We start from the raw sequence: 27,178 nt of genomic DNA, 5'->3' as shown, positions 1-27,178 counted from the left end.
TGTGGTAAGCGTCGGTGTATAACCGAGAGATGTGTTGTAGCTCGCTCAGAGAGCGGCAGCACGGAGGGGCACTCGCTCGACGACTTCGTGGCGGATGTTAGGGGGCTTGATCCATCCTCGCCTGTTTTCGGTAATTACACACGCATGGTTTTTGTTCAGCATTCATTTTCGATCGGTATTTTGAAATTGCAACGCGATAAACAAAGCTCTATACATTCATATCGAGGGGTGAAAGGCTATTCCCATCACGTCCTTACGGATCCATCACATCCAATTACCTTTGCATTAGACGCCTTCAGCTCTAACACTAGGAGCAGGCTTAGGGACCCCGGTAACCGTACTCGTCGAACTCGACAAAGAGGTCGACGTGCAACCTAACCCATGCATCAGCCCACTGAGTTTCTCGCCGGATCTTCTCAGTGGGTCGCGTTTCCGATCCGGCGGTATATACTGTGAAGCACGGCTCTTGCTAGGGCCAGTGTTAGCAACACTTCCGATTTGAGCCCCGAAAGCTCACCTACACGGTAGAGTAAAGCTGAAATAGCTTCTCTATCTCTATCAGAATAGGTAGAACAAAAAGGCTATTCGGTTTAAGCGAAATTTAAAACGCGACATTTATCTTTGTAATTAAAGGTCCGTTGTAATTGGTATTAAGATCAACAATTAGATGTTTTTAATTGAACTTCAATTAAGGTTACCTTATTCAAATAGCTGAAGAAGTTTTATATTATGATTTATTTTCCAAATTTTAAACTTTAAACGGCTCTCCTATAAAGTTTCAAAATAGCCTTTCATCCGTCGATATGTTATTATATGCGGTGCACGGACGCGTTGGAGCCAGTATGGGATATGGAAACGCGTTATGCATTTAATGCGATTAAACTTCACCCGTAATTATCGTATAAGGCTTGATGAAATAGCAGTCTCACATTGGACACGGTTGTTTGCGCGTGTGAGCAGGACAACTGTATGTTTCAGAGCTTAAAGTACAAAACGTCTTCTTGATTAACTGAAACTCTAGCTATTTAAATAATTTGTACTGGTTCATTTTAACTGACAGTCGTTCGTTAAGAGTACAAAGTATAAGAATGTACCCTCCCATAAGGGGAAATTTACAGTACGAAATTTTACTGTTTTAACATTATGACTGTTAAATGAATAGTTTGTTACGCGTATTATTTCAAAATATCGATCATTGTTAGATTAGATTCCAAAAAGGCAATTAATCAATTATCTAATAGTTTTTACGCTTTTAATTTTAGTTTTATTAATTGTTTGCTTGCGATTTTTTACGTTCACTAGCCCACAATCACTTAAAGATATATAAAATGTACCTACGAAACGAAAATTTAGTCAAGGACAATTCGCCCGAAACTTGTGCCTATGCGTTTTAGGGGCAGCACTGGTTGTACGCGCCACGTATCTGGTCTGCCATCGATTGATATCCTCGTGGAAGGGAGAACTTCAGGTTTCTTTAGCTGCTTTAGAACTTTTATCTGGACTTGCCAAGCTGCATTCTTCTAAACCAGGTAAGTTATACGAATACGGACCCAAAAAAAAAAACATGATTATGAAAAGTTAGTTCCGTAACTAAATTAATAGTTATACCTGTGTTTCTTACGCACTCATTCCAGAGTTCATTATTGGTGAGTTGAATTGTTATACATACAATTTATTTCTTTATTTTCTCAATTTAATCCTCTCAAGGCTATCAGCATAGGTAGGAAAATATAAAGTTCACCGGCCAATATATCGCACCTTTAGAATTACAGAGACCCATATCGAAATTTTGGGATTTAGACTTTTAATTCAAAAATTGATTTAGCACGACTCTTTTCAGCGACTCCAATTAATTAAAAGACCAAAAGTAGCTTGCATATAATGGGACAAACTTATCCATCGGTCTCTTTCACTCCGTCCCCTTCCTCTACGTCTTTTCGGTTTTGAAAATTTTATTCGATGCTTTCCAAAAAACATGTGGCAGGTAGCCATCATACAACACAATTTGACAAATGATATTTGACAAATACCTGAATCTCGCTTACGACATTTTCAAGATAATACATGTCGGAGAAACCACAATTATTAACACCATCGTCACTCGTCAGACATCATAGGGGCGAATAGGGTGATCGAGCTAAGAGAAATATTGAGTACGTTTGTTGTTTTAGAACAATTTAGAAATCTTCTCTTGATATTAGCAAACGAACACGAATGACAATTCTTAGGACGGAGGCACCGCTCTTCAAGAAGGCTGCTTGTTAAGTGTGATGGCGTCTATGCGCCCCCGTCGGTCAGGCTCTGTCGTAGCACGAAGTTAGCCGAGTTCCGACGATACCGCAATCGTGCTGCCATCTCTCGGGAATCGTGCTGCTTTCCGTTTAGCTACTAAACTTATCACCGTCTCCGACATGTACAAGTTCGGGAAAACAACATTCGGACCGTCGGTCTACCTAGCAATATCACTCGCTCGGTGGAAGATCTTCCTTTCGTCTTTATACTTACAAATTGGTGACCCCGACGTGATTTGAACACTGATCTGGAGTCAGACTGTGTTGCTCCCTCTGTCGTTAACCTACAAACATTTCTGGGTTGGATCCGTATAATTCTAAAGGTGTGATATATGTACAAGCGGTACAATGCGCGGCTGTTGCGTCGACAGATGCGATCGAGCGCAAGCGCGCGGTCCGCTGGATATGCGACTACATCTCGGTGCAGTGCGGGCGGCCGCCGCAGGCACACTCGCGCGACCTGCACTCGTGCGTGGTGGCCGCCTACGGCTGTCTGTCGGCGTGGCTGTGCCCGGCGCTGCTGGCTGACCCCGACTGTCTGGCCACGCTCATGGAGGTCGTCGAGCTGGGCATCTCCGGCACCAAGAGCCAAGGTGAGCTCCTGCGCCATATATACACTATAAATACAGAATGTTAATATAACTGGTACTTTGTTGCGCGGATCTATATATTCATTATCGGATCGTAGGTTCAATTCCCGCATTCGGCAAACATTCGTATGATGAACAGATTTGTTTGCCCTTTGTCTGCGAGCCTATCATTTATATGTCGAGGGGGGAAAGGCTATTTGGTTTAAGCCAAATTTTGGCCTAAGGTGTGTTTTATTTGGTACTAGCTGAGTCCCGCGATGTTACCCACGGTTATTATCGTACCGCGGGTGACGCCGCGGGGCGAAGCTAGCCTAAGTTACTCCTTATACCATCAGCCACCTAAAAGTGAAAGTCCCGTCAAAATCGGTCCAGTCATTCCAGAGATTAGCCGGTATAAACAGACAGATAGACAAAAAAAATGTTATTTTGGTATATCTACTTACGCATTTAGTAAAAAGTGGCTATTTTATTATTACAAACAGACACTCCAATTTTATTTATTTGTATAGATTAGTATCAACAGTTCGATGTTTTTAATTGAAATTTAATTATGTTTACTCCATTCATATAGCTGAATAAGTCTTTTTGTCATTATATTTTATCCAAATTTTAAATTTTAAATGGCCCTTCCGTAACGTTGCAAAAATGTCGCTCAAACCAAATAGCCACCACCTATCGAATATTAGGACACAAAATATCGCGATATCGGTCATACTTATGTGTATTGCGAAGTGTTCAATCGATGCTGGTTATCGCGGTAGGCAGCGTTTTGGCTCGGCCCCTGGCATTGCTGAAGTCCATGGGTGACGGTAACCACTCGCCATCAGGTGGGCAGTATGCTCGTCTGCCTACAAGGACAATAAAAAAAATTGTAAACTTTTACAGCCAAACCTGGTGACCCTCCAATGATGAAAGATGAAAAAGAACTGAAGCCGGTTTCGATGCGGGTCAGGGATGCTGCCGAATCCTTGTTGATGCAGATCTTAGAACAGGTATTCCGATCCGACAGTGGCCACTTTGAGATGGAATTATCTCGTTATTTCTTTCACTAATGTAATTTACAAACCAGAAGGTACATTGCCAATCGGTTGACGAAAATTAACTACTTGTAGATAAATACGGATAATTAATGTACTTCAGAAAAACTCTTCCAATCTAATTCTCAAAGTATGTTATAAAAATATAAAAAATATGTATATGCAGTTCAGACGCGATTCCTATACATATGTTTGTCTCTTTTTGGTGTCGCTTTTTCGTTTCATTCATCCAGTTTTTAAATAAGGAACTAAAGGACTTTTTTTAAGGAAGTATATTTAAGCCATATCCTCCATAAATTTAGAGGCTCACGTTAGCGACAAGGCGACCAAGCCGATAAAAGAAAATATTTAAAAAAAATTGGTAGAGTGTGACGTGGTTAAGTCCCTGTCCGATGTCCATGGCAGCGTCATCCGAAACAGGTGCAAGCCCATTTGGCAATAAAACGTGTTAATGGCACAGCAAGTGGACAACGGCCTCAACGGCAACTGGTGCCGGCTGGACGAGCGCTGGCTGGCGGCGCTGGGGCACGGCAAGCTGCGCCACTTCATCGCCGACGGCAACATCATGCTGTCGCTGCTCGAGGAGCCGCTGGCCAACAGCCAGGAGCCGCAGCCCACGCTGGTCGGTCAGTGCACGTTGTCCATAGACACAGCCCACTAAGTTTCTCGCCGGATCTTCTCAGTGGGTCGCGTTTCCGATCCGGTGGTAGATTCTGCGAAGCACTGCTCTTGCTAGGGTCAGTGTTAGCAACACACCCGGCTTAAGCCCCGTGAGCTCTCCTACACGTCAAGGAGAAGCTGATATAGCCTCTCAAGGCTATCAGCATAGGAAAAAAATAGTGCACGTTCACACCGGTGTCTCAGTGAGATACAATTGAAGTCGATAAAAGCTCGGCGAAAACTTGGCATCGATTGCGCTTACTCAAACATTAGGATTAGTTACTTTGAATATAGATTTTTTTGTAGCGTGGACTGCTTCGGTGAGTTCTACACGAAATTTAACCTTAGCACAAGTAGAACAACGTTTACTATCTATGCCTTTATTATATTGCCTTTATTTTTTAATGTCAATATCCGACGAGACCGCTACAGAGAATGCACAATAAGCATTGAAATGGCAGGGGAAATGGAAAAGGAATATCATGGATGTACTTATAACTAACTGCGAAAGCTTAAAAATTATACATACGTTGCAGATAGCGCAGACATTCATTAAAATATCCATTGAAAGAGTTGAAGTCTAATATAGATTCTTTGTTTTTAAATTCTGTGTTTTTTTGTTTAGTAGTCGTCGTGGCCTAACGGATAAGACGTCCGGTGCATTCGTGTTGAAGCGATGCACCGGTGTTCGAATCCCGCAGGCGGGTACCAATTTTTCTAATGAAATACGTACTCAACAAATGTTCACGATTGACTTCCACGGTGAAAGAATAACATCGTGTAATAAAAATGAAACCCGCAAAATTATAATTTGCGTAATTACTGGTGGTAGGACTTCTTGTGAGTCCGCGCGGGTAGGTACCACCACCCTGCCTATTTCTGCCGTGAAGCAGTAATGCGTTTCGGTTTGAAGGGTGGGGCAGCCATTGTATTTTGATTTGATTTGATTTGATTTGTAACTATACTTGAGACCTTAGAACTTGTATCTCAAGGTGGGTGGCGCATTTACGTTGTGGATGTCTATGGGCTCCAGTAACCACTTAACACCAGGTGGGCTGTGAGTTCGTCCACCCATCTAAGCAATTAAAAAAAAAAAAAGTACTCGGCAAATATGAAAATTAGGTACCCTTTTTATCATGGAATTTTTGAGATGTCTAGTGTTTGTGTGTGTATAATTTCCTTATAAAAATATAAGAATAGAAAATGATTGTTGATTGTTGTTATCAAGTATAGAACTTTCCGAAAAGATATTTGGCGCGCAGCGATAGACACTGCGCTTAGATAAATTAGTCCTTTTTTATCACAATTTTTTTCTGAGATTCAGATTACACAGTGAGCATTCTGTGTTATCTCTCTTCTTCAACCCGTGTCCACCCAATGCTGAGTGTAGATCTCTTCGAATGCACACCATTCTCTTCGGTCTCTTGCCTTTCTCATCCAGTCTCTACCAACTACTTTGACCATGTCATCGGTCCACCTCGTTGGCTGTCTGCCCACGTTACGACGTCCAGTACGAGGTCTCCACTCCAGTACTTTTGTGCCCCACAGATTGTCAGTGCGACGGCATATGTGGCCGGCCCACTACCACTTTTTCCGAGCAATCACTTTGGCTATGTCAGTCAAACCAGTTCTTCTGCGAATTTCGGTATTGCGTATTTTATCCCGTAGAGAAACGCCTAACATACCCCGTTCCATGGCTCTTTGCGTGATTTGCATTTTGGTCATAATTTGCTTTGTGAGCGCCCATGTCTCGGCCCCATACACCATCACAGGGAGAACACATTGCTCGAATTAATCATATCGCTTCAATTTCATAGGTATATGTTGTATTCTGTGTTATGGACCTGTTTGTTCTGGTTTCAGTGATCATCCGTTGCGCGTGGGGTCGGTACGCGTGGTCGCTGAGCAGCCGGGGCGCGGCGCGGAGTGCGGGGCGCGGCGCGGGCGGCGCGTGCGCTCGGCCCGTGGACACGCGCCCGCCGCGCGCCCCCCCCGCGCCGCACTGCCGCCCGCTGCCGCCCGCGCCGCCCTGCGCGCTGTGAGTGCTACATAATACGCCCTTATTCTGATACTAGTACATATTACAGTGGAGCCGTTCCCAACAGAGATACCACACGTCATCAATGCGATACAATTTGTATATTCATGCTTAGTAATGTATTTAATGTACTAATTAATGTAACTAATGTAATTTAATGTAACTAATTCTGCTATGGTTCATTTCGACTGTGATCGAATATAATAAACATAAATGGAATTGTTGTAACTTGTAAAACTCAACTTTACACCAGAGCCCTAAAACTATTTCAAAAATTCATAATTAATATTATTATTTTTATTTATATATTGAGGGGTGAAGAGTTATTTGGTATAAGCGACATTTTTGCAACTTTATAAGAGTCAAAAAAATCTTCAACGATTTGAATGGAGTAAACTTAATTCAAGTTCAATTAAAAGCATCGAATTGTTAATACCAAATAAAACGGTCTTTTGATTACAAAGATAAATGTGGCGTATTTACCGAAATATCGCTTATGTCAAATAGTCCTTCACCCTTCGATATATAAATAAATATAAGTTATTAGTTTTTGAAATAGTTTTATGGCTATAGTGAAAAATTAGGGTTTTCAAGTTACGACAATTCCGCTCATGTTTATTATATTCGATCACAGTCGAAATGAACCATAGCAGAATTAGTTTTTCGGAATGTTAACATTAATTTACATCATTGTAAATAGACATGCTTTAACAAAAACCGACTTCAAATAGAAAAAAAAAGATATTCCAAAACAAATTAATATAGATTAATAACAATAATCATTGAAATCGGTTGGCGTGATATTGAGTTATTGAGTTATTCGTATATTTGTCGTGCACGTACTTAATGCAAATTTAAAACTTATATGGCTTTCTCGTGGATAACATTACCAGAACTGGACTAAATTGAAATGGGACCACACGGAAAGCGTCAGCTTTCTAATAAAAAAAGAATCATCAAAATCGATTCACTCAGTTAAAAGTTATGAGGTAACAGACATAAAAAAAACCATACAGTCGAATTGAGAACCTCCTCCTTTTTTGAAGTCTGTTAAAAATAAAAACGCATGTTTTATATTGTAGTGACGCAGCGTTCCCCACGCTGGACGCCGTGCTGCGCCAGCTCGGGGACCCGGAGGCGCCGACCCTGTTCAAGCTGTTAGAGCAGCAGGCCGCCATCGAGAAACGCGTTAAAGAGAGCGAAGATAACGTGGTGAGTACAATGGAATATGACACGTAGTACGGTTCGTACAATTCAGTAGAATTTCATCTAAACAAATAAATAAATAAAACTGAAGTATCTATTGCATATAGATGTTTAAACGGACGGACCTTGCTAAAACAAAAAAAAACGTTTATAAACTCTATTTAGACCTTAGTTTTCCAACCTTTTTTGTGCCCTGCCTCACTGTTACATTTCTATAATTTTTATGCTCCCCATACATCATTTTTAACATTGAAAAAAATATTTGTTCACTTAAAAAACATAAATGATAGATTTTAGGAAGAAATCACTATGAAATTGTTATCAAAACACAGGAAGTAATATTTCAAAATATATAATAAAAAAAACTGAAATTCAAATCTATATAGTTTTAATACAGATTTTCTATATTAATTTAGTGCGATTGCCCCCCTTAATTATCAAACTGTCCCCTTGTGGGGCGTGGGGCCCAAGTTGGGAAACAGATTTAGACCAACTTGACTTTAAGTGGCAGATTGAGGCATTTATGTTATAAGGACTTTCTAAGGTTGCTTTTATTTTAGCAAAATTATTAGGGTTCCATGGAAAAAAAAATACCCATAAAATCGTGAGTAAAATCCGATTCCAATAAAGAAGTAACTAACGTCAGAGCACGGCCGGTATAAACTAGTACCAATAACATTTAGAATCGTGATCAACAATTCAGTGAACATTTTGCATGCACTGTATGAAAATCATCTGACGCGTGGAGTATTGACTCCCCGAGCTGTGTTTGTTTTAGATTGCTGGCAAACTATCAATTTACTAACATGACAAGTATTTAACTTAGACAGGAATATAAATAAAAATTTCCTGTGTTACGTCAATATCGAATATCTTAATTTGTCATTAGGTACCGGAAGAATATGTTCCTCCGGAGCCGGTCACAGAGTTCCAGACGGCGAGACTGTTCCTCTCGCATTTCGGCTACCTCAACATCGGAGGTGATAAAAAGGTTAGTTTCATAGTCATCTTGTCCACGTAGGTCGGCATTTAAGACCGATTTTTGCGTGTGAATTCATGCAGGAATATCTGACTTTAAGTGTTTTCGGATTTTATGGACGTCCTAATATTAATGTTATAAGCTCTTTTTCTTTTCTTCTTTTTCTCCACCTTACCTCACTAGGTGGAGTTGGCACAGCTAATTTCTCTCTTCTATCTGCCGTCATCTCTACACTCATTCCCCTCTCTCTCATATCGTCTTTCACACACTCCATCCATATCTTCTTCGATCGACCTCTTCCCCCTCTACCTTGCACTACTATTTCCATACATCCCCTTGTCACATCCATCTTTTCTCCATACCACGCTAACCGCCCGCTTTTTGTTGTTTGTTTTTGTTGTTTGTTAATTACCGGGGCTACTTTCACACTTCCTCTGATATACTCATTCCTTATCTTCTCCATTCTTGTCACTCCACACATCCATCCCAACATTCGCATCTGTGCCGCATGCACTCATAATGCGGCATATTAATACCGCACGCATCAACGTTATAAGGTGGAGATTTAAATTTTTATCTTAATTTGGAGGGTAGACGACGGTTGATAGTAGACGACTGGGTGGGACTTTTTGGCGGGAACGCGGGGAGTGAAGTTGTGTGATTTGTTTTATTTTGTCTATTTGGTGTTTCTTTAGGTTTAAATGTGTAATAACGGTGGTTTATTAACTGTTTAATATCTGTGAAAGTGCACAAATGTGGGAAAATGAAACAAAGCTGCTGGACATAACATCTCGGAATCCTCCAAAAAGTTTACTAAAAAAATCTCAGGAAATGACCACCGTTTTACTGAGATTATATTTCATTCCATATCATCTCATCTCATTTAATTTCATCCCAGCTGATTAATGTCTCAAAATGTCTCTCTTCATTTCATTTCACTCCATATTATAATTTTTCATAAAAATATGAACATAAATTAAAATAAGACATGACTTAAAGGCCTTAGTTACCAAGTCATAAAATCTCTTAAAAAAAGCGACTGGGTGCTGCGTTGTTCCTACCGCGCCAGCCAGGCCGCCTCTACAACCGTTTTGCAGTGTCATATGCTGCAGAATAGAGTGAGTAGGTGTTGAAGCAGTGGTGTGCCAGGGCGGGGCGGCGCGGCTGTGGGCGCTGCGCGCGGGCGGCGCGGGCTGGGCGGCGGCGGTGCGGCGCGTGGACGCGTGCGGCGCGCGGGCGGCGCTCACCGTGCACGTGTTCTGTGCGCGCGCCGGACACACGCGCGCCGCCGACATCCTGCGCAACGCCTCCTGCACCTCCGGCCTGCCCGCCGGCTTCCTCGCCATGCTCAGAGGGTACGCACCCCACTGCACTGTGCATTCTCTTCTTCTGGGACTTCACACATTAATGTATACTTGGAAACATGAGCTGAACGCCTTTACTATACTATACTGAGACCTTAAAACTCATGTCTCACAGTGGGTGGCGGCATTTACGTTATATATGTCTATTGGCTCCGGTAACAGTTAACACCAGGTGAGCGGTGAGCTCGTCCATACATCTACGCAATAAATATAAAATTCAGCCAATTACTCTTCGCTGTACTTGTCGCTGATTTTAAGGGAACATCGATTTCATGAAACTATGCACGCGCCATCTGTTGTACGTTTGAAGATACTGAAATTTTCTCTGGGGCGTCAACCACAACTGTACCAAGTGTCGGCAAAATCGGATCAATGGTTCAGGAAATTAGAAGACAAACGTTGGCCTTTAGATAAATACTCGTGTATATAAAAATCGTGAAACGTTTAGATTTGGAATACAGCGCCATCTATTAGATAACCCTAGCAAGAGCCGTGCTTCGCAGAACCTACCTACCACCGGATCGGAAACGCGACCCACTGAGAAGATCCGGCGAGAAACTCAGTGGGCTGTGTCTGAGGGTTAATTTAGTCGCCGAGCCCTTCGTCGAAAGCGACGGGTTTGGCGAGGACGGTGACCGGAGTCATATCTGGTACCTCACAATCTGTGATAATGACTATCTTTTTTATATTAAATGTTTTAAAAATCAGCCTGGGCAAACCAGTAAGGGTCCGCGGCCACGGCGGCTGGACTGGCCACGTGGACACCAGCTACGACACTCCGCATCTGCAGGATCTGCCGCCAGCCAACAACGTCGGGGAGAAAGCGCCCGCTATATACGACGGGAGGGAGCAGGTACTATCTAGAATTTATACTCCACTATCAGTCACGCAGTTCAGGGTTGAGGAATATCAACTCAGTGTTTTTTGAAGTAAAACTTCTAATGCGACTTCCAACAAGGTTGCGTTAAAGTACGTTTAACGCTCCTAGGGAGGGGGAATAGAAAGAGACAGGGCGAGAGTGAATGCGCGTAGTGTACTGTTACAGGCCAGCGCGAGCGTGAGCATCGAGTAGCGGCCAATATTTTAATGAAGTACCTATTTAAATATATATATTATTATATATCGACATCTTGTAGCGGATGCCCTTAAAGTTATATGTTGTTAAAGTTAAGACATTGAATTATTGTGTGAACAGAAAATACAAAAAAGAAAAAGGGTGCGTGTACTTATGTACGCGCGTAAGAAGTTATACTTTTTTTTATTAAATTTATTTCTTTTTATTTTTTATTTTAATCTATTTGAAAAAAAATCGATTAAATAACATCCTTAAACACGCATATTGGACATCCCTTTTCTTGACATCGTATAAATTCGGTAATTCTCGGTACGGTTCGGAAAGTTCACCTGCGGCTATATTCAGACTCGCCAAGTTACGTCGGTCGTATTGTAATGAGCGATTTAGTGGGCAACTTCATTCTGTTAATTTTGTGTCACGGTGCGCGCGCATCGTAAAATTTCACTCTCATCAATTTTTCATAACGCGCCTAAAGAAGTATAACTTTAATAAAAATTATACAAGTCTTTATTTGTTATAGACAAAATGAATAAATTTTATCAATTAGTGGTTTCTGAAAATTTACCGAATCCTTCATTAAAAATAAAATATAGGATAGGTAATATGCTACTGTCATCTACAGGAGCAACGAGAAACTAATCGAAGCGAAGCCACCTAGTGGCCGACCCCCGTAAACATTTTTGTTGAGTGCTCGAGTTGCTTATCTACAACTAGTTTATGTGTATTATCTATGCTCTGAACTGAGACGCGTGATAAAGGAACTTTTTGGCGGGAACGCGAGGAGTGAAGTTGTGTGATTTGTTTTATTTTGTCTATTTGGTCTTTCTTCAGGTTTAAATGTGTAATAACGTGAGTTTATTAACTGTTTAATATCTGTAAAAGTGCACAAATGTCGGAAAATGAAACAAAGCCGCTGGACGTAACTTCTCGAGATCCTCCAAAAAGTCCACTAAAAAAATCTCAGTAAATGACCACCGTTTTACTGAGATTATATTTCATCCCATATCATCTCATCTTATCTCATTTAATTTCATCCCAGTTGATTAATGTCTCAAATTAATCATCTTCTTTACATTTAATATCATTTCATTTCACCTCACTGCATAATATCATTTTTCATAAAAATAAGAATATAAATTAAAATAAGACATGAGTTAAAGGTCTTAGTTACCATGTCATAAAATCTTTTTAAAAAAAAAACGCATGGTAAAGTCCCGACAGAGATCCCCGAATAACCAACACTGGTCGCGTCGGTTCAGGTGCTGTACTGGTCGGACTCCACGAGCGAGATAGCGTTCGTGGTCCCGTCGGGGCTCGGGCCGAGCGACGCGCCGCCCGACCGCCGCAGCGACAGCATCAAGTCCGACACCGACGGGTCCTGTACATCCTCGAGGTATACTGCCTCATTAATTTCGCTGGCTTGGGACTAATGCGTCCACGTCTTAGGCAGGACTGTTATCGAAAGGCAGATAGACGATTGCAAACAGAGCCCTTCCATTAAGGACCCTCAATCGTTCGAAGTAAGGTATGTCATAGCGTTAAGAAACATCGGAGGAGGTCATTACAAAACCGCCCTTTTTTACAATAAAATCATTTTTTCTTACACTATTTTTAATTCAAATTTATTTAAATTTATTTTTTATTTTTTAGTTGGTTTTCTATAAAAGCATATAATATAATTAATATAGTATATATTTTTTAACTGTTATTTATTTTTCACTTTTTAGTCGAATTTCAATTTTTTCAATTTATTTATTTTATATATTGAATTTTCATCGGTCCTTAATTATACCTTAATACCAAATTTCGAGTTAATCCGACGTTTTGAAGGGGGTCAAAATCATGTTCAAAGATTCCGTTACATACACGTCGTACGTCTGAAGCTAACAAAAGCGTATTATGAAGTAAACATAAATCGTTTGCGTTACCAGGAGCTCAGAGAAGGGAGCGGGCTCGTGCTGGGACGTGTCGAGCGAGACGCACGACAAGCTGCGCGCTCTCTCGCTCGACCTGGACAGGCAGCCCGCCGCCGCGCCCGGTACCGCACCCCACAACATGCACACACACACTTTGTATTGTTATATTTCAATGAACACACACGCGGTAGGCAGCGACTTGGCTCTGCCCCTGGCATTACTGAAGTCCATGGGCGACGGTAACCACTCACCGTCAGGTGGGCCGTATGCTCGTCTGCCTACAAGGGCAATAAAAAAAAACTGCCATACTTCTTGTAATAATAAACACCCCGCCTATTTCTGCCGTGACGCAGTAATGCGTTTCTGTTTGAAAGGTGGGGCAGCCGTTCTACTATTAAAAGTGAGACCTTACAACTCATGTCTCAAGATGGGTGACTGTTCATTCCATTTCCTTTTTTTTATTGCTTAAATGAGCTCACGATCTACTTGATTTTAAATGGTTACCGGAGCCATAGATAACTACAACGTAAATGCCGCCATCCACCTTGAGATATAAGTTCTAAGGTCTCAAGTACAGTTACAACGGCTGCCCCGCCCTTCAAACCGAAACGCATTACTGCTTTACGGTTGAAATAGGCGAAGTGGTAGTACCTACCCGTGCGGACTCACAAGAGGTCCTACCACCAGTAATTACGCAAATTATAATTTTGCGGGTTTTGATTGTTATTACACATGTTATTCCTTCACCGTGGAAGTCAATTGTGAACACCAATGCATCGCTAGATCGCATACACATTCCTTATTCTGAGCTTAATAGTTGATGAAAATAAACAAATTGGAATTGTATTTCAGGTAGTGGACGACGTAACAGAGATTTTACTACCAAAATACTGATTATATGGCTTGAAGACTTCGAGGATCAATTGAATTTACCGATCGGTAAGAATTGGGTTCTTCAATAAGGGGAATCCCCAACTTTGTTGCTACATACCAAATAATCTCATATTTCATTTTGAGAACTGGCAGTCTGTGTTTTGTTCTTTGCTAATGTAATTAATAAAGTTTTTACTCGTTCGTTTTTAACATTTTGGAAAGTAAAGTGAAAAGTTGAAAAAAATTAATGATCACCATTTTTTTTAGAAGTAAGTGCACAATATATTCAATTTGGGATATTTAAAAAATTAAATTGTAAAGTTTACAAATTTAAATTATAAATTTAATTTTGGAACTTAAAGTTAGATAATGGTTGATAGATCAAAAAGCAAAAAATTAAGGCAAACATTTTAAGTCCCAGTTTAGACAGTGAGAGCATAATATCGAATAGTGACGTCACTGTTCAAATGTGCAATATAAATGTAAATGTCTTGTACAGAGGAGCTGCTGGGCTACTGCGAGACGGGCGTGTGGTGGCGGCGCGAGGAGGTGTGCGTGGTGTGCGCGTGCGAGGCGCGCAGCGGGCTGGTGCGCGTGTCCGCCGCCGCCGCGCTGCTGGCGCCGCGCCTGCTGCCCCACGTGCTGCGCCAGCAGGCCCTCGCGCACGCGCGTCTGCACACCGACCTGTCAGTACCCCACGCAACGACATTTTTTTACGATTGGAAGTTTTCTGGAGGCCTTTCCAGTTTCACCAGGACAGGTGGGCGAGCAAAGGCTCAGCCAGGAGGTGGGATTTGCTAACAGCTGCCCGAGCGCCTCCGAAGACCTAACAGTTCAAGAGCAGCTGCTTTGCGATTGAATCTACTACCGGATCGAAATCGCGACCCGCTGAGAAGATCCGACGAGGAACTCAACGGGCTGATGCAAGGGTTATGCTTCGGCAGTACATATTATACTAAAATTGGAATGATACAGAGATTAGCATGGCTCCTGCGCACCTTAACTCTCGGGACAGTCCGACATACACAAATACATCCGGAACCTCAACGTGGTGTCTCAAATCGGCTTCTCGTTGTGATTTCTATGGGCTTCGATAACTACATAGCACCAGGTGGACTGTGAGCTATGTGAAGAAAATGCAGATAGGACAATGATACCTACCCGCGCCGGCGTAATATAGCATAACACCAGTGTGTTAACGTTCTCGATAGCGTAAAAGTTAACTCAAATTTGTATGCAGTGGGAACAGCGCCCCTAGCGGCAAACGTAGGTAAACAAATAAGGTTAACTTTTACGCTATCGAGAACGTTAAAAATCTCTCACTGAGCACACTGTACAAATGAGTTTTAACTCAACTTACTATTTCATTTCGGACATCCAATACACGTTGTACATTGCTTGTGATAGAATGTTGAAATTTGGTATCTCCGCGCAGGTACCAGCCGCCTCACGTGAGACGGCGCCACCTCATACAGGAGCTGGCGCAGCAGTTCCGCCAGGACCTCACCGAGCCCGAGCTGCTGGAGTCGCTGTTCAAGAGTCCGTAGTCGCATCGGCTGGACCCTCGTGCCGTAACAATACTTACCAAAGCTAAAACTTCAATACTTACGACAGCTTGGAAACCACTGGAATAGATGCTTGTTTCAGAGAATTCTTCATAAAAAAAATTATTACTTAGGTGAGTGGACGAGCTCACAGCCCACCTGATTTTAAGTGGTTACTGGAGCTCATAGACATCTACAACGTAAATGCGCTACACACCTTGAGATATAAGTTCTAAGGTCTCAGTATAGTTACAACGGCTGCCACACCCTTCAAACCGAAACACATTACTGCTTCACGGCAGAAATAGGCAGGGTGGTGGTACCTACCCGTGCGGACTCATATGAGGTCCTACAAGACCTTGGACCAGTGGACCTTTAGTTCCAAAGATAAATGTCGCGTACCTACCAAGCGAAATGTCGCTTAAACCGAATTTCTTTCTACCGCTCGATATGAACTTTCATTAAATCATTACACACTAGTTGCAGCATTTATCTTTATCAAACTGTTTAATTTCAAGACTGATCGTTTGAATATTTTTGCAATTGTTCATAAATTTTATCACGAATGTACTTATTATTTATTTAATTAAATGTGAATGTATTATTTCATTACGTTGTTTTATTTCGTTTTCCAACATCCGTATTCTGAACATTACCTTAGAGCTTCCACGTCTCCTCTGAACCAAATATACAAATAGTCAAAGAAGTTTGAAGTCGTCGTGGCCTAAAGGATAAGACGTCCGGTGCATTCGTGTTGAACGATGCACCCCGGTGTTCGAATCCCGCAGGCGGGTACCAATTTTTCTAATGAAATATTTACTCAACAAATGTTCACGATTGACTTCCACGGTCAAGGAATAACATCGTGTAATAAAATCAAACCCGTAAAATTTACGTTGTAGATGTCTATGGGCTCTAGTAACCACTTAACACCAGGTGGGCTGTGAGCAAGTCCACCCAGCTACGCAATAAAAAAAAAACGGAAAATAATCGTTAGTAGAACCCTATGCATGAAGTGTATTATTATTTATGGTTAGTACCGTTTTCTACTCTGTGAAATTAAGTATTTTCCATTAATTTTTATGAACTTTTTGGCGGGAACGCGAAGAGTCAATTTGTGTGATTTGTTTTATTTTGTCTATTTGGTGTTTCTTCAGGTTTAATGTGTAATAACGGTGGTTTATTAACTGTTTAATATCAGTGAAAGTGCACAAATGTGGGACAATGAAACAAAGCCACTGGACGTAACTTCTCGCGATCCTCCAAGAAGTCCACTAAAAAAAATCTCAGTAAATGACCACCATTTTCTAATTATTTCATCCCATATCATCTCAACTCATTTCACTTAATTTCATCCCTGTTGATTATTGTCTCAAATTAATCATCTTCATTTCATTTCACTCCACATTATAATTTTTCATAAAAATAAGTATAAAACTTAAAATAAGATATGACTTAATGGACTTAGTTAGCAGGTCATAAAATCCCTTAAAAAAAATATTAGCTATTAACTAAATATTATGACCAAAACTCCCAAGACATTGTCCATTGAAAACGGCGTTGGATAGGACAGACTGTACGGCGCAGCGGAGTCAACGCAGCATCAATCGCGTTTGAGTGGCGGCCGCGCGGCAGGTGAAGACCTGTGTGCTTAGTGTGAGTTTTTTAACGTTCTCGATAACGTAAAAGTTAATTGAGATTTGCATGGAGTCGGAACGTTTGCCTACGTTTGCCGCTAGGGGCGCTGTTCCAACTGCATATTTTATAAATTTAAGTTGTACGCAATCAAGAACGTTACAAAACCCGCACTAAGCACACTGGTCGCCCTGTAGACACTTGACGACACACAGTGGACTGCCGACGTGATCTGGGGTGATGTCAAGGAGCCAGCGCTGGACAGGGTCAAGTGACAACTTGTGAGGGCCCTATGTAGCAGCGGGGTACCTTAAGACTACAACAACAACATTGACGAACATTAGTGTTTGACATTAAATTACAACAGAATTTAAATTAAAAAGATGGATTTTGATATGCGATAATGACATTTACGCAATATCGATGCAGTCCAAGTCAAGAAATACATAGTGAAACTTTTTACTTTTTGAAGAAAATATTAAATACGTAGGTACCTACCTACCTGTTTTTTTTTCGATTCAATTTAAAGGAAATTATTTTGAAATTTAATACTAAATTTAATTCTATTATATTACTACATCATTGGCAAGTTGATGATTTTTCAGGGATTATATTAAGCTTGTTGGAGCGTTTAACTAAATAACATTGAAGTAATTATGTCGATTTCTGTTTGGAAGCACCGGAATTGCTTAACTTTGTCTTTTTTGTTTTTGATGTGTGTCTTAGTATCTTCGAATTCGTCTTTCCTAGAGTCTACTAGATATTCCGGCGCCTTAGTAAGAAGATCGAAGACAGAAATCGACATAATTACTTTAGTGATTCGCGTAGGACACCGCTGACCCACACGACAATCAACGTGTTAAATACCCTTTCATCCAAAAGTCCAAATATGTATTAAAATTTCTAAGTTATTAGCGACTTTATTTAAGCGTTTTACTCTTGAAGACAGTTTCCAATTGTATTTCTTGGTCTATACATGTAATTAAATGCAATAACCATAAAGAATTTTTTTACGATTTAGAATTTAGATAGATGAGTAAATTAGATTTCAAAGTAAAAAGCTAAACCTTTTTGCACGAAAATATATTTTTACGCAGTGATGTTCTAATTTCTAAATTGACACATTAAAAGTAGCTCTTTAGGAATGTTGATCAAATTTACAATAAAACGATATTGTACGTTTTTTTTCTAAATACTTATATTAGATTTTTTGGTATTTCTTATATATTAAATAATAATTTAAAAAAAAATTAAATTTACGTGGTAACTGTCATGTTGATATGCCAAGTGGCTGAGTCAAATTCTGAGGGAACGAAGGGCAGTAACTATGAAAATGTAGCAAATAGCAGCTCCAGTGAGTACAAAATAGCTAACGATATGTACGAAATAATGATGAGAAATCAGTTCGATATCCATGGTAAGTTAAATGTGTATAAGTATTTTGGAAGAAACAAGTATGGTGATAGCATATCGCTTGTATACATTGCTTCGGATTGGTGTTTTTATATATATGTTACGGTAAATGTACACTCTTGGGAAATGTACACTTTTACCGCTAAATGTGCATATTTGCCAAAAACTTAGGTATATGTGAACTGAATATAATGTATATGTACATTTCCCGACAAATGTGTACTCTTGCCTTCAAGTTTTGGTAATTTCTTAGCTTCATGTTTTAAGAAAAGTTGGAATACAAGTAAATTAATAATGTTGTTGTAGTTAAAAAATATTTATTTAAATAAAACTAATACAAAAGGCTTTAATAACGAAAATATTTTTTTTATTAAAAAATGTAAATGACAAAACATACTTTTCTTTCCATATGTCACCTATTTTATATAATATGTCGTAAGTTAGGTTAGGTTAAGCTGTAGTGGTACATTTCCCTTCTTTGAAATTGTAAATGTTAGTTGAACGCACATTACCCTAACGAGGAGGCGAATGTGCACATTTTCTGGAAAATGTGTACATTTGCCGCAATATCTACTTTTACCGTAACATATATATCGTTCCAATGTGAACTTAAGAACATTAACTATGTTCTTTACAATCTCAGCGAAGTCATCGTGGCCTAAGCGATAAGACGTCCGGTGCATTCGTATCTAGCGATGCACCGGTGTTCGAATCTCAGGCGGGTACCAATTTTTCTAATGAAATATGTACTCAACAAATGTTCACGATTGACTTCCACGGTGAAGGAATAATAACATCGTGTATTAAAAATCAAACCCGCAAAATTATAATTTGCGTAATTACTGGTGGTAGGACCTCTTGTGAGTCCGGGTGGGTAGGTACCACCACCCTGCCTATTTCTGCCGTGAAGCAGTAATGCGTTTCGGTTTGAAGGGTGGGGCAGCCGTTGTAACTATACTGAGACCCTTAGAACTTATATCTCAAGGTGGGTGGCGCATTTACGTTGTAGATGTCTATGGGCTCCAGTAACCACTTAACACCAGGTGGGCTGTGAGTTCGTCCACCCATCTAAGAAATAAAAAAAATAAAAATATATCTTCTGGAGTCGTTCGAGGCTTAGAAGTTGCCTGGTGTCTTCGAATCGATCAATACGACGATACATATTGCGTTTCAAATAACGCAGGCTAAGCGAACGCATACCAAAAACGTATCAATTCGGTCAATTTTGTCACGAATTAATAGAAACCCTAATTTTTTATCATTTGGCGTAGTGGCTAGCGGTAGGTACCGTACCTTGTGAATCCGTACAAGTTCGCATTTTACCTGCTGCTGCAGAGAAGCTGCCATACGCTAACGAATGAGTTCTACGATGAGGCAATACTTAATATCGTCTAATAAAAATCAAACCCGCAAAAAGTTACGTAATTACTGACGACAGGACGTCGTGTGAACTCGTATGTGTAGGGTACCTACTTCCTATTACTATTGCGAAAACGCGGTTTATTTTTTTATTTTTTATTGCTTAGATGGGTGGACGAGCTCACAGCCGACCTGGTGTTAAGTGGTTACTGGAGTCCATAGACAACTACAACGTAAATGCGCCACCCACCTTGGGATATAAGTTCTAAGGTTTCAGTATAGTCACAACGGCTGCCCCACCCTTCAAACCGAAACGCATTACTGTTTCACGGCAGAAATAGGCAGGTATAAATTATAGGAAGACCGTTATAGTAGGTACACAATTAAGATCTCATGTCTCCAGGTGGGTTGCCGTCTATGGGCTCGAGTATTTAAATAATAATAAAATGAAAATGAAAATTTCGTAGGTGACTATCCACATAGAGATTTAGTAATATTATACAAGAACATTGACGTAAATACACCCAATTTCGAGAATAATGTTTTAAGACAAAAATCAAATCAGCGGGTTGAAACTGTTGTACATGACGACGATTTAGACACAGATGACTCAGAAATCAGTGAAATCAACAGTGCCGAAGATCTGCACAACGTATTTATGGCTAATAAAAAGAGGATAGACTTGCTAAACAATTCAGCTCTGGATACAAGATTGTGCCACAAACATTCTGATATAGAAATACAGTCTTCGCTTGCCTCTCCTACTGATAGGCAGTTTGCCTTTCGAGATCCCTTTATAAAAGAGCAATTAAAAAACTTTACTTTAAACTGTGAGGCTACAGAAAACTCTATTTTACCCGCAACACTACTTGACTACATTTGTTGTAAACGTCTTGAAGACAATTACAACTTTTATATGGACAACATAATTCGGTACGTGCAACATACAATAGAACAATTAAAACGAATCAGTAATGGAGACTATTTAACTGACAGAGCGAAAGAGAAATGGCGCAATGTGGATGACACCTCAAAGAACGATGAGAATAATAATATGAAAGTCCTAGCGACGTCAACGAGTATTCCTTTAAGGGTCGAGCGTAAAGCTTGCGGAAGTATGTCAAGTTGGGACGATATAGTTCACTCAGAGGCCGACGTGCGCTCTCTATCTAAAATTCTGGAAAAAAAAATCGTTGTTGAAATACCAAAAATTATATGTGGCTCCTTTAAGATTATTAGTAAAACTTGTGCAAATAATTTGTTTATTAGCTGCAACAAACAATCACAATTTCTTGAAGAAGAAGACTCAAGGGTGGACGTGGTACTTAAATTAGAGAGATCGAAATCCGGCCAAGTAATAAGTAATATAAATTCAATTATGGTCCTGCAAATCCCTAAATTCCCAGGTAATTAAAGCCAAAAAAAACTTACTGGTTTAAAGAAGAAGACCGTTAAGTAATAAATTTATACTATATTCTTAATGTTGCAGATACATTGGCTTTGACTTACAATAAAAAAGACACGCTTGAATATAAATCACACGACGACGCTCCGAAAGTTGTTGAAGTGGACCAAGTCTTGAATACAGATTGTGAAAATATTGAAAATTCTCGGGAAACTATTGAATCCTCGGATATTGAAAATGAAGATCTAAGTAACGATACTCGATACAGTAAGAATACAAACGATATGAGCGATTCGACTTCAATTTACAGTTCTGTTACCCAATCTATAAGTGATGTGTCTTACAACAAAACATCGACATCTACGAAATCATCTCATAACTTTTTAATACCTAAAGAATTAATGGTATCAATGCGAAATTTGGATATTCAGAGTTTGGCAGAAGAGACCGGAGAAGAATTCCCATCAGATTTTAATTCGACGAATATTAACAAGAAAAGATCCCCAACAAGAGTTAGAATAAAATCGCCTTATGAAAATAAATCTTATGTATTGGAAGAAAAGAAACGTAAACGTTTGCTAGAAATTAGAGAAAAGCGGGAAAAACGGAAAATGGCGATGGGAGAGGGTTGTAAAGTTAATAAGCACAAATACAGTAAAGGTGCTATTATGCCACAGCCATCGAACTCTGTAACTAAACTGTCAATTACTAATAAGTCTTTTTATAACTCTATTTATGGCCATGCTGTCGTATTAGAAAACAATCAACAAAAAGGAAAAAATCTAAAATCATCCCCAAATAACTCAATTTCTAATATTCCCCTTGGTCGTCTTGGTGAGGAACAAGAAATTGCCTTGTTGAGTTCTGAAAGGAATACAAAAAAGTACATAAATAGAAGTTTTTATTTAGACGATACTGAAACTGAAATGATGTACGTAGATACTAAAGCACATAATGGAGATGAAAACGAGACAAACTCAACTTATAATACAATTGCCCTTACTAATTTTGTTACAAACTATAATGTACTATCAGAAACGAACCTATCTTGTTCATCTATTCCAAATTTAGCAGAAAAATCTGATTCTAGTTATAAGAGCAAAATAAACCAGTAAGTACACAATTTCAACTTTGAAAAATATTTAAGACAAGGACCTTATTTTAAAACCGTTTACTTCTCTTTAGGAACAAGGATTCATTGATCGCACCTCGAAACAATATACTTGAAAAAGATATTCAGATTAAAAATGATGAAGTTAATGCCGTTCCAACAAATAGTCCAAACAGTGTGCATGGATGTGTCGCGGATAGAAAGAAGAGCTCTCCGACATTAGAATGCAGAAGAAGCATTGATAAAATTTACGATTTAATACCAAAGCTAAACAAAGAGACATCTGAGAAAAAAATTGACGTTTTATTACGAAATGGTAAAAGCGAAAGCTCTACTTTTCAAGAGAGTGACAGTGGAACGAGTCTAAAACATCAAATCACGTCGTCCAATCCTAGCAGTTATAGCCTCCCCAAAAATGAAATTGAAATGGAAATAAACAAATCACATAAGAACTCTGAGGCTATAATCCCGAGGGTCGTAATAAGTTCGAAATCACAACTGCCGAAATATGAGGGAGAAAAATGCAAAAAAAATAAAAAAGTTGTCATCAACCCCGTTTCTACAGTGACAGATAATCCATTAAAAGCAATTTCGCAATTGTTACACGAAATCGAAAACATACAAATAACAAATAAAGATAAAACTGAAACGAAGATGAAGAAGCAGGAGCTAGCGAATCTCAACGTAAAGAACAATGCTCGACAAACTGCCCTCAAGGGACGTTCTCGGATTGACCAGCCTATAAAGGTATCGCCTCAACAGAACAGCACTGATAAAGTTGTCAAAGTACAAACTCCAGCGTCAGCATCACGAAGACCTAAACCTCTAACTGAGCTATCAAAAAATCAACCACAAGCTCTTGCAATGGATAAAGGAAAAATTGAGAACTCAGTTAAAAAGAAATTGGTCGATATTATTGATGAAGCCAAAGAAGCTCGAGGTGAAGCCGTTCGAGGTCCACCGAAATTCAACTCGAGACTGAACACTCTTGCTCAACCTAAAAAGTCGTACATACAAGCACATAACGAGGAATACAATACTAAATATGGAAGAAACATAACGGGGGATAGGTTGCACAGATTGGCGGCCACACCGAACTGTACCAAAGAGAGAATACATTCTGCAAATTTGAAGAACAAACCAAGATGTGCAAACATTGAAGGAACTTTATCAGTATCCGCAAAGGCTCCTTCGGTACCACCTTTAGGTCTGTAAAGGTGAATTATCAAATATGCTTGATAATTTTCTCATTAATATCCTATTGTTCATAATCTTTGTCGTATTTAAGCAGATCGAGCTGCTAGAGCACGACGATCTACAAGTTGTAGCCCAGAAAATATAGCTCTCCGACAAAATACACATCACAACACACAAGCTTTTCACATAGTCACCGGAAATAAAACTACGTAAGTTTTTAATTACTCAAATACATTAGAAAAAAACATTTCAAAGCCACTATATCGCTAATACATGGTATGTTATTGCTTAGAAAATTTAAATCTCGATTAAATTATTTGACAGGAAGAAAATGGGAGACGTGGAATCATACGTACACACGCATTTTAGAAATGATACCAGAAAATCCGCAGCGAAACCGATGATAGCCGAACAAAGATCACGCGTTCCTCTTGTACCAAAAGACATAGATTTAGGTATGCTCTCTAAGTTTGTTATATATTATGCACAAACCTGCTGCAGGGCAAAGGCTCTAGTTCTCTGTTGATGATGTTTCCATTCGGAATTGCCAATTGTGACAGAACTGTAAACAGTCAAATAGAGGTTTTGATCATTACTGTTATTGACAGTGTATGTGTGTGACTTCAAAAGGCTTCGTCTCAAAATACATTCCTATCTTGTAACTTTTCTTTTGCAGATTCACTAACATCAATGAATAGTCTTGAAGAATCTTCAAAATTGGGTAGTAAGCTCCATCATTTGATTGATGGTATGTTCCATAATTCACCACCAGCCCTTTCCGTCCTCTCTGAAGGTCTAGAGACAAGTTTCATGTCCAAGTCTGATGTTATTTCGTACAATGAGAATAAGGCCATGATTGACGAAAAAACTTCCTTAGGCTCAGACTACCCCATAGGAGTATTGGAAGATACCAATATCGTTACCGCTGTTGAAAAGGTAGAGAAAAAAGATATTGCTGAAGCTTTTTATACAGTTGAACCGATCGATTCCGGAACTCAAGTAGATCTGTTAGAAAAAGAATTGTATAAGCAAATATCTAGCGGAACGTTTAAAAAGAATTTGCGATTGAAGAAACTGACACTAAGTCCCAAGCAATCTTTGAAACAAATGATCGTTTTACAAAGCGGTGACGATGGATCACTGGGAGCGGAATCTTTACTTTCCCAATCATTAAAAATGAAAAGTACTGATAAGTCAATCGATTTAAAACTGAAGCCAGTGCTGTCAAAATTACAAATAGATTGGGATTGTTTAAGATTTCCCATGAAAATCACAACCATTGGATATGCTTTACCCATATTCAATCGTCAACAGTTTTGTTCTGAATTAAAACAGTCTAAATTTATAAAAGGTTGCAGAGAAGCAAATATTGATAACATTGTTCGGTTCGATAGTCGGCAGCTTAGTATAGTACAAGGAGCAAACCATCAGTATTTAAAACATCATTGTGATTCCTTAAGCAAGCTTACTGAAAATAATACGCTAATGGATGCTGTAAATGTACACTGTCATGATCGAGACAAAGAAACTTTGCCTGTGTCTTCTGAAGAAATTGATTATTTATCGAAACAAGATAAAGAAAAAATGAAAAATTACATTGATAAAAATGATATCACATGTCATGCTGTTGAACCATCTTCATCTGTAATACCATTGAATACCTTGACCATAAATAAATTTTCGGACGGTAATAATGATACGGAAAAAGCGGCTAAGATATCACCTGAAAGAGAAATCAGAGAAGGTGCATCTACAGAAGCTGATATAGTAGATAATACATCATCTCTCGATATATTAGTGAATCTCTTGAATGAGATACAAAAAATATCTGAATGTCAAACTCACATGACCAAAGATAATAGAGAACACGAATCGAAGGAGTCCGTGAAGAAAACAGATATATCAAACCAACAGGGCTGCGACAAATATTTTGGTAAACAATCTGCTCTGACTAGATTCGTACATCCAAGAGATGTAAAATCGCAACCCAGTATTTACACTTTTTATCTTAATACTGGTAAGTCAGATCGAGACACTGATGATCAAGGTGTCATGGGCGGCGTTGTGCCAAAATCTAATAATAAAAATGACAAAGGTATTATTGTTGATGTAAAGGAATATTGCACTACTTCGCGGCTTACAGACGCTCCATCAATATTTCGCATAGCAACCGATCACGGTACTAACATTACTGAATCCTTCTTTGACATGTTCAGCCAGTCCTCTAATCATTCTTTAATATCTTTTAAAAATAAAGCTGATTCCCAGAAACACATAGTTCGAATTCCACTTTCGGATAATACGTGTTTAACAACAAACAGAAAAGTAAATTCGGTACAGCGTAAAAATAAATTGAATTTGAATTTGATTACTAAATGTAATGAATTTAAAATGAATAAAAATACTTCAGTGAGGCAATTAAAAAGTGAAAGCAAAGGGCATAGTGAATTGTTAACAGAAAACGCGATGATGGAATTTGATCCGATGATTAAAATGAAAAGAGATATTTTGGTAACATTTTATTCCATTTTAGCAATTACTGTTTTCGCAGCTCTTTCGTTACCAGAAGTACTAAATGTATAGTAGTTAGCTATGATGCGAGCATTCAGAATGTATTTATTTTATTCATGTATTTATTTTAATTTATTGGAGTAATTCAAGTATTAAAATTATAACCGAAATTTAGTTTTATTGTTATATCTAATGACAAGCATAACTTATGTACGAGCTATGCACACTATAAGCCTCCGTCCTAAATTGCAATTTAAAAAAACAATAACGTTTAAAGATAGAAAAGATAAACATCCGCCACATGCTACTGAGTACATACTGTTTTAATTTTTTAATGTTAATGTTTGTATGTTTGTTTTTTTGTAAAGTTGTTAAAAATTGCTTTAAAGCTTTATACATACACTTAATTTGCGCTTTCGGTTCAGAATATATTTTAGCGTGCGATAAAGTTGCGAGCACACAATTTATTTTACTGCGATTTTATTGTTTGTTTTTGACTATTGAGACTCTATTTAAAAAAATACTAGATTTTACCTATGGTTTGACTAGATTTAATATGGAAAAATCTAGCCTACGGGATCTGTTGACTAGTAGGACTTAAAAATAATTTCGCGTTTCGTACTTGCATACATGTTTACTGCGAAGAGGGGCCCTTCATGGCATCGCATATCCAAGGAGTTTACACGAGTATTGGAATTCATTGATGATATTGAGGTGGATTTTTCGGGCGATGCCCATTATCGGAGTAATTTAGCTTAAAAAATGTCTGCAAGTCTTCAACAAAGCGAAGTGATACTTCAAGTCTAACATTCACAAACCAAAATTTCGGCCTCATGTGGAATGGTGATTCGTTCGCTGTTTCGCTTCGAGAAGTTCCGATTACTGACTGACTGCGTGGCGTTGGGACTTCGTGTACTTTTCCCGCCTATGGTCAGCGCTCCCATAACCAGTTAGTTCCATTTCCATACTCAATA

At 39.2% G+C, this 27,178-nt stretch overlaps 2 protein-coding genes across 5 annotated transcripts in view; both read left to right on the top strand.

Annotated features, from left to right (window-relative positions):
- LOC101739242 (ral GTPase-activating protein subunit beta) overlaps nucleotides 1-16,182 on the top strand; it is a 37,131-nt gene extending 20,949 nt beyond the window's left edge. For both annotated transcript variants that reach the window (XM_062674604.1, XM_062674603.1), the window contains 15 exons: nucleotides 41-130; nucleotides 1,395-1,529; nucleotides 2,663-2,884; nucleotides 3,767-3,873; nucleotides 4,379-4,544; nucleotides 6,442-6,616; nucleotides 7,699-7,828; nucleotides 8,712-8,813; nucleotides 9,951-10,156; nucleotides 10,874-11,018; nucleotides 12,500-12,633; nucleotides 13,172-13,278; nucleotides 14,009-14,095; nucleotides 14,529-14,715; nucleotides 15,465-16,182. In XM_062674604.1, the coding sequence (XP_062530588.1) occupies nucleotides 41-130; nucleotides 1,395-1,529; nucleotides 2,663-2,884; nucleotides 3,767-3,873; nucleotides 4,379-4,544; nucleotides 6,442-6,616; nucleotides 7,699-7,828; nucleotides 8,712-8,813; nucleotides 9,951-10,156; nucleotides 10,874-11,018; nucleotides 12,500-12,633; nucleotides 13,172-13,278; nucleotides 14,009-14,095; nucleotides 14,529-14,715; nucleotides 15,465-15,576 (2,105 nt within the window). In that variant the 3' untranslated portion in view covers nucleotides 15,577-16,182. The remainder of the gene's footprint in view (nucleotides 1-40; nucleotides 131-1,394; nucleotides 1,530-2,662; nucleotides 2,885-3,766; nucleotides 3,874-4,378; nucleotides 4,545-6,441; nucleotides 6,617-7,698; nucleotides 7,829-8,711; nucleotides 8,814-9,950; nucleotides 10,157-10,873; nucleotides 11,019-12,499; nucleotides 12,634-13,171; nucleotides 13,279-14,008; nucleotides 14,096-14,528; nucleotides 14,716-15,464) is intronic.
- Nucleotides 16,183-18,330: 2,148 nt separating this feature from the next.
- On the top strand, nucleotides 18,331-26,374 carry LOC101739407 (uncharacterized). Of its 3 annotated transcripts, none has more exons than XM_004927490.4 (7): nucleotides 18,331-18,625; nucleotides 20,448-21,386; nucleotides 21,470-22,496; nucleotides 22,571-23,703; nucleotides 23,788-23,902; nucleotides 24,018-24,148; nucleotides 24,370-26,374. In XM_004927490.4, the coding sequence occupies exons 1-7, from the start codon at nucleotides 18,481-18,483 to the stop codon at nucleotides 26,274-26,276; spliced, it is 5,397 nt and encodes a 1,798-aa protein (XP_004927547.2). In that variant the 5' UTR covers nucleotides 18,331-18,480; the 3' UTR covers nucleotides 26,277-26,374. The 3 variants fall into 3 exon arrangements, with proteins under 3 accessions (XP_004927547.2, XP_021204563.2, XP_062530583.1); XM_021348888.3 differs by having other exon boundaries at nucleotides 18,332-18,625; nucleotides 21,250-21,386; XM_062674599.1 differs by having other exon boundaries at nucleotides 18,332-18,625; nucleotides 20,384-21,386.
- The last annotated feature ends 804 nt before the right edge of the window (nucleotides 26,375-27,178 follow it).

Source organism: Bombyx mori, chromosome 21 (assembly GCF_030269925.1).
Source record: "Bombyx mori chromosome 21, ASM3026992v2".
NCBI classification, from domain to species: domain Eukaryota; kingdom Metazoa; phylum Arthropoda; class Insecta; order Lepidoptera; family Bombycidae; genus Bombyx; species Bombyx mori.
Note: the sequence above shows the minus strand (reverse complement) of the source record. Positions and strands in the feature narration are given on the sequence as shown.

Coding starts and splice junctions, on each gene's coding strand:
- LOC101739407 (XM_004927490.4), top strand. CDS start 18,481: ATGTTGATATGCCAAGTGGCTGAGTCAAATTCTGAGGGAACGAAGGGC. Junction 22,497..22,570: donor TATAAGAGCAAAATAAACCA/GTAAGTACACAA, acceptor ACTTCTCTTTAG/GAACAAGGATTCATTGATCG. Junction 23,704..23,787: donor TCCTTCGGTACCACCTTTAG/GTCTGTAAAGGT, acceptor GTATTTAAGCAG/ATCGAGCTGCTAGAGCACGA.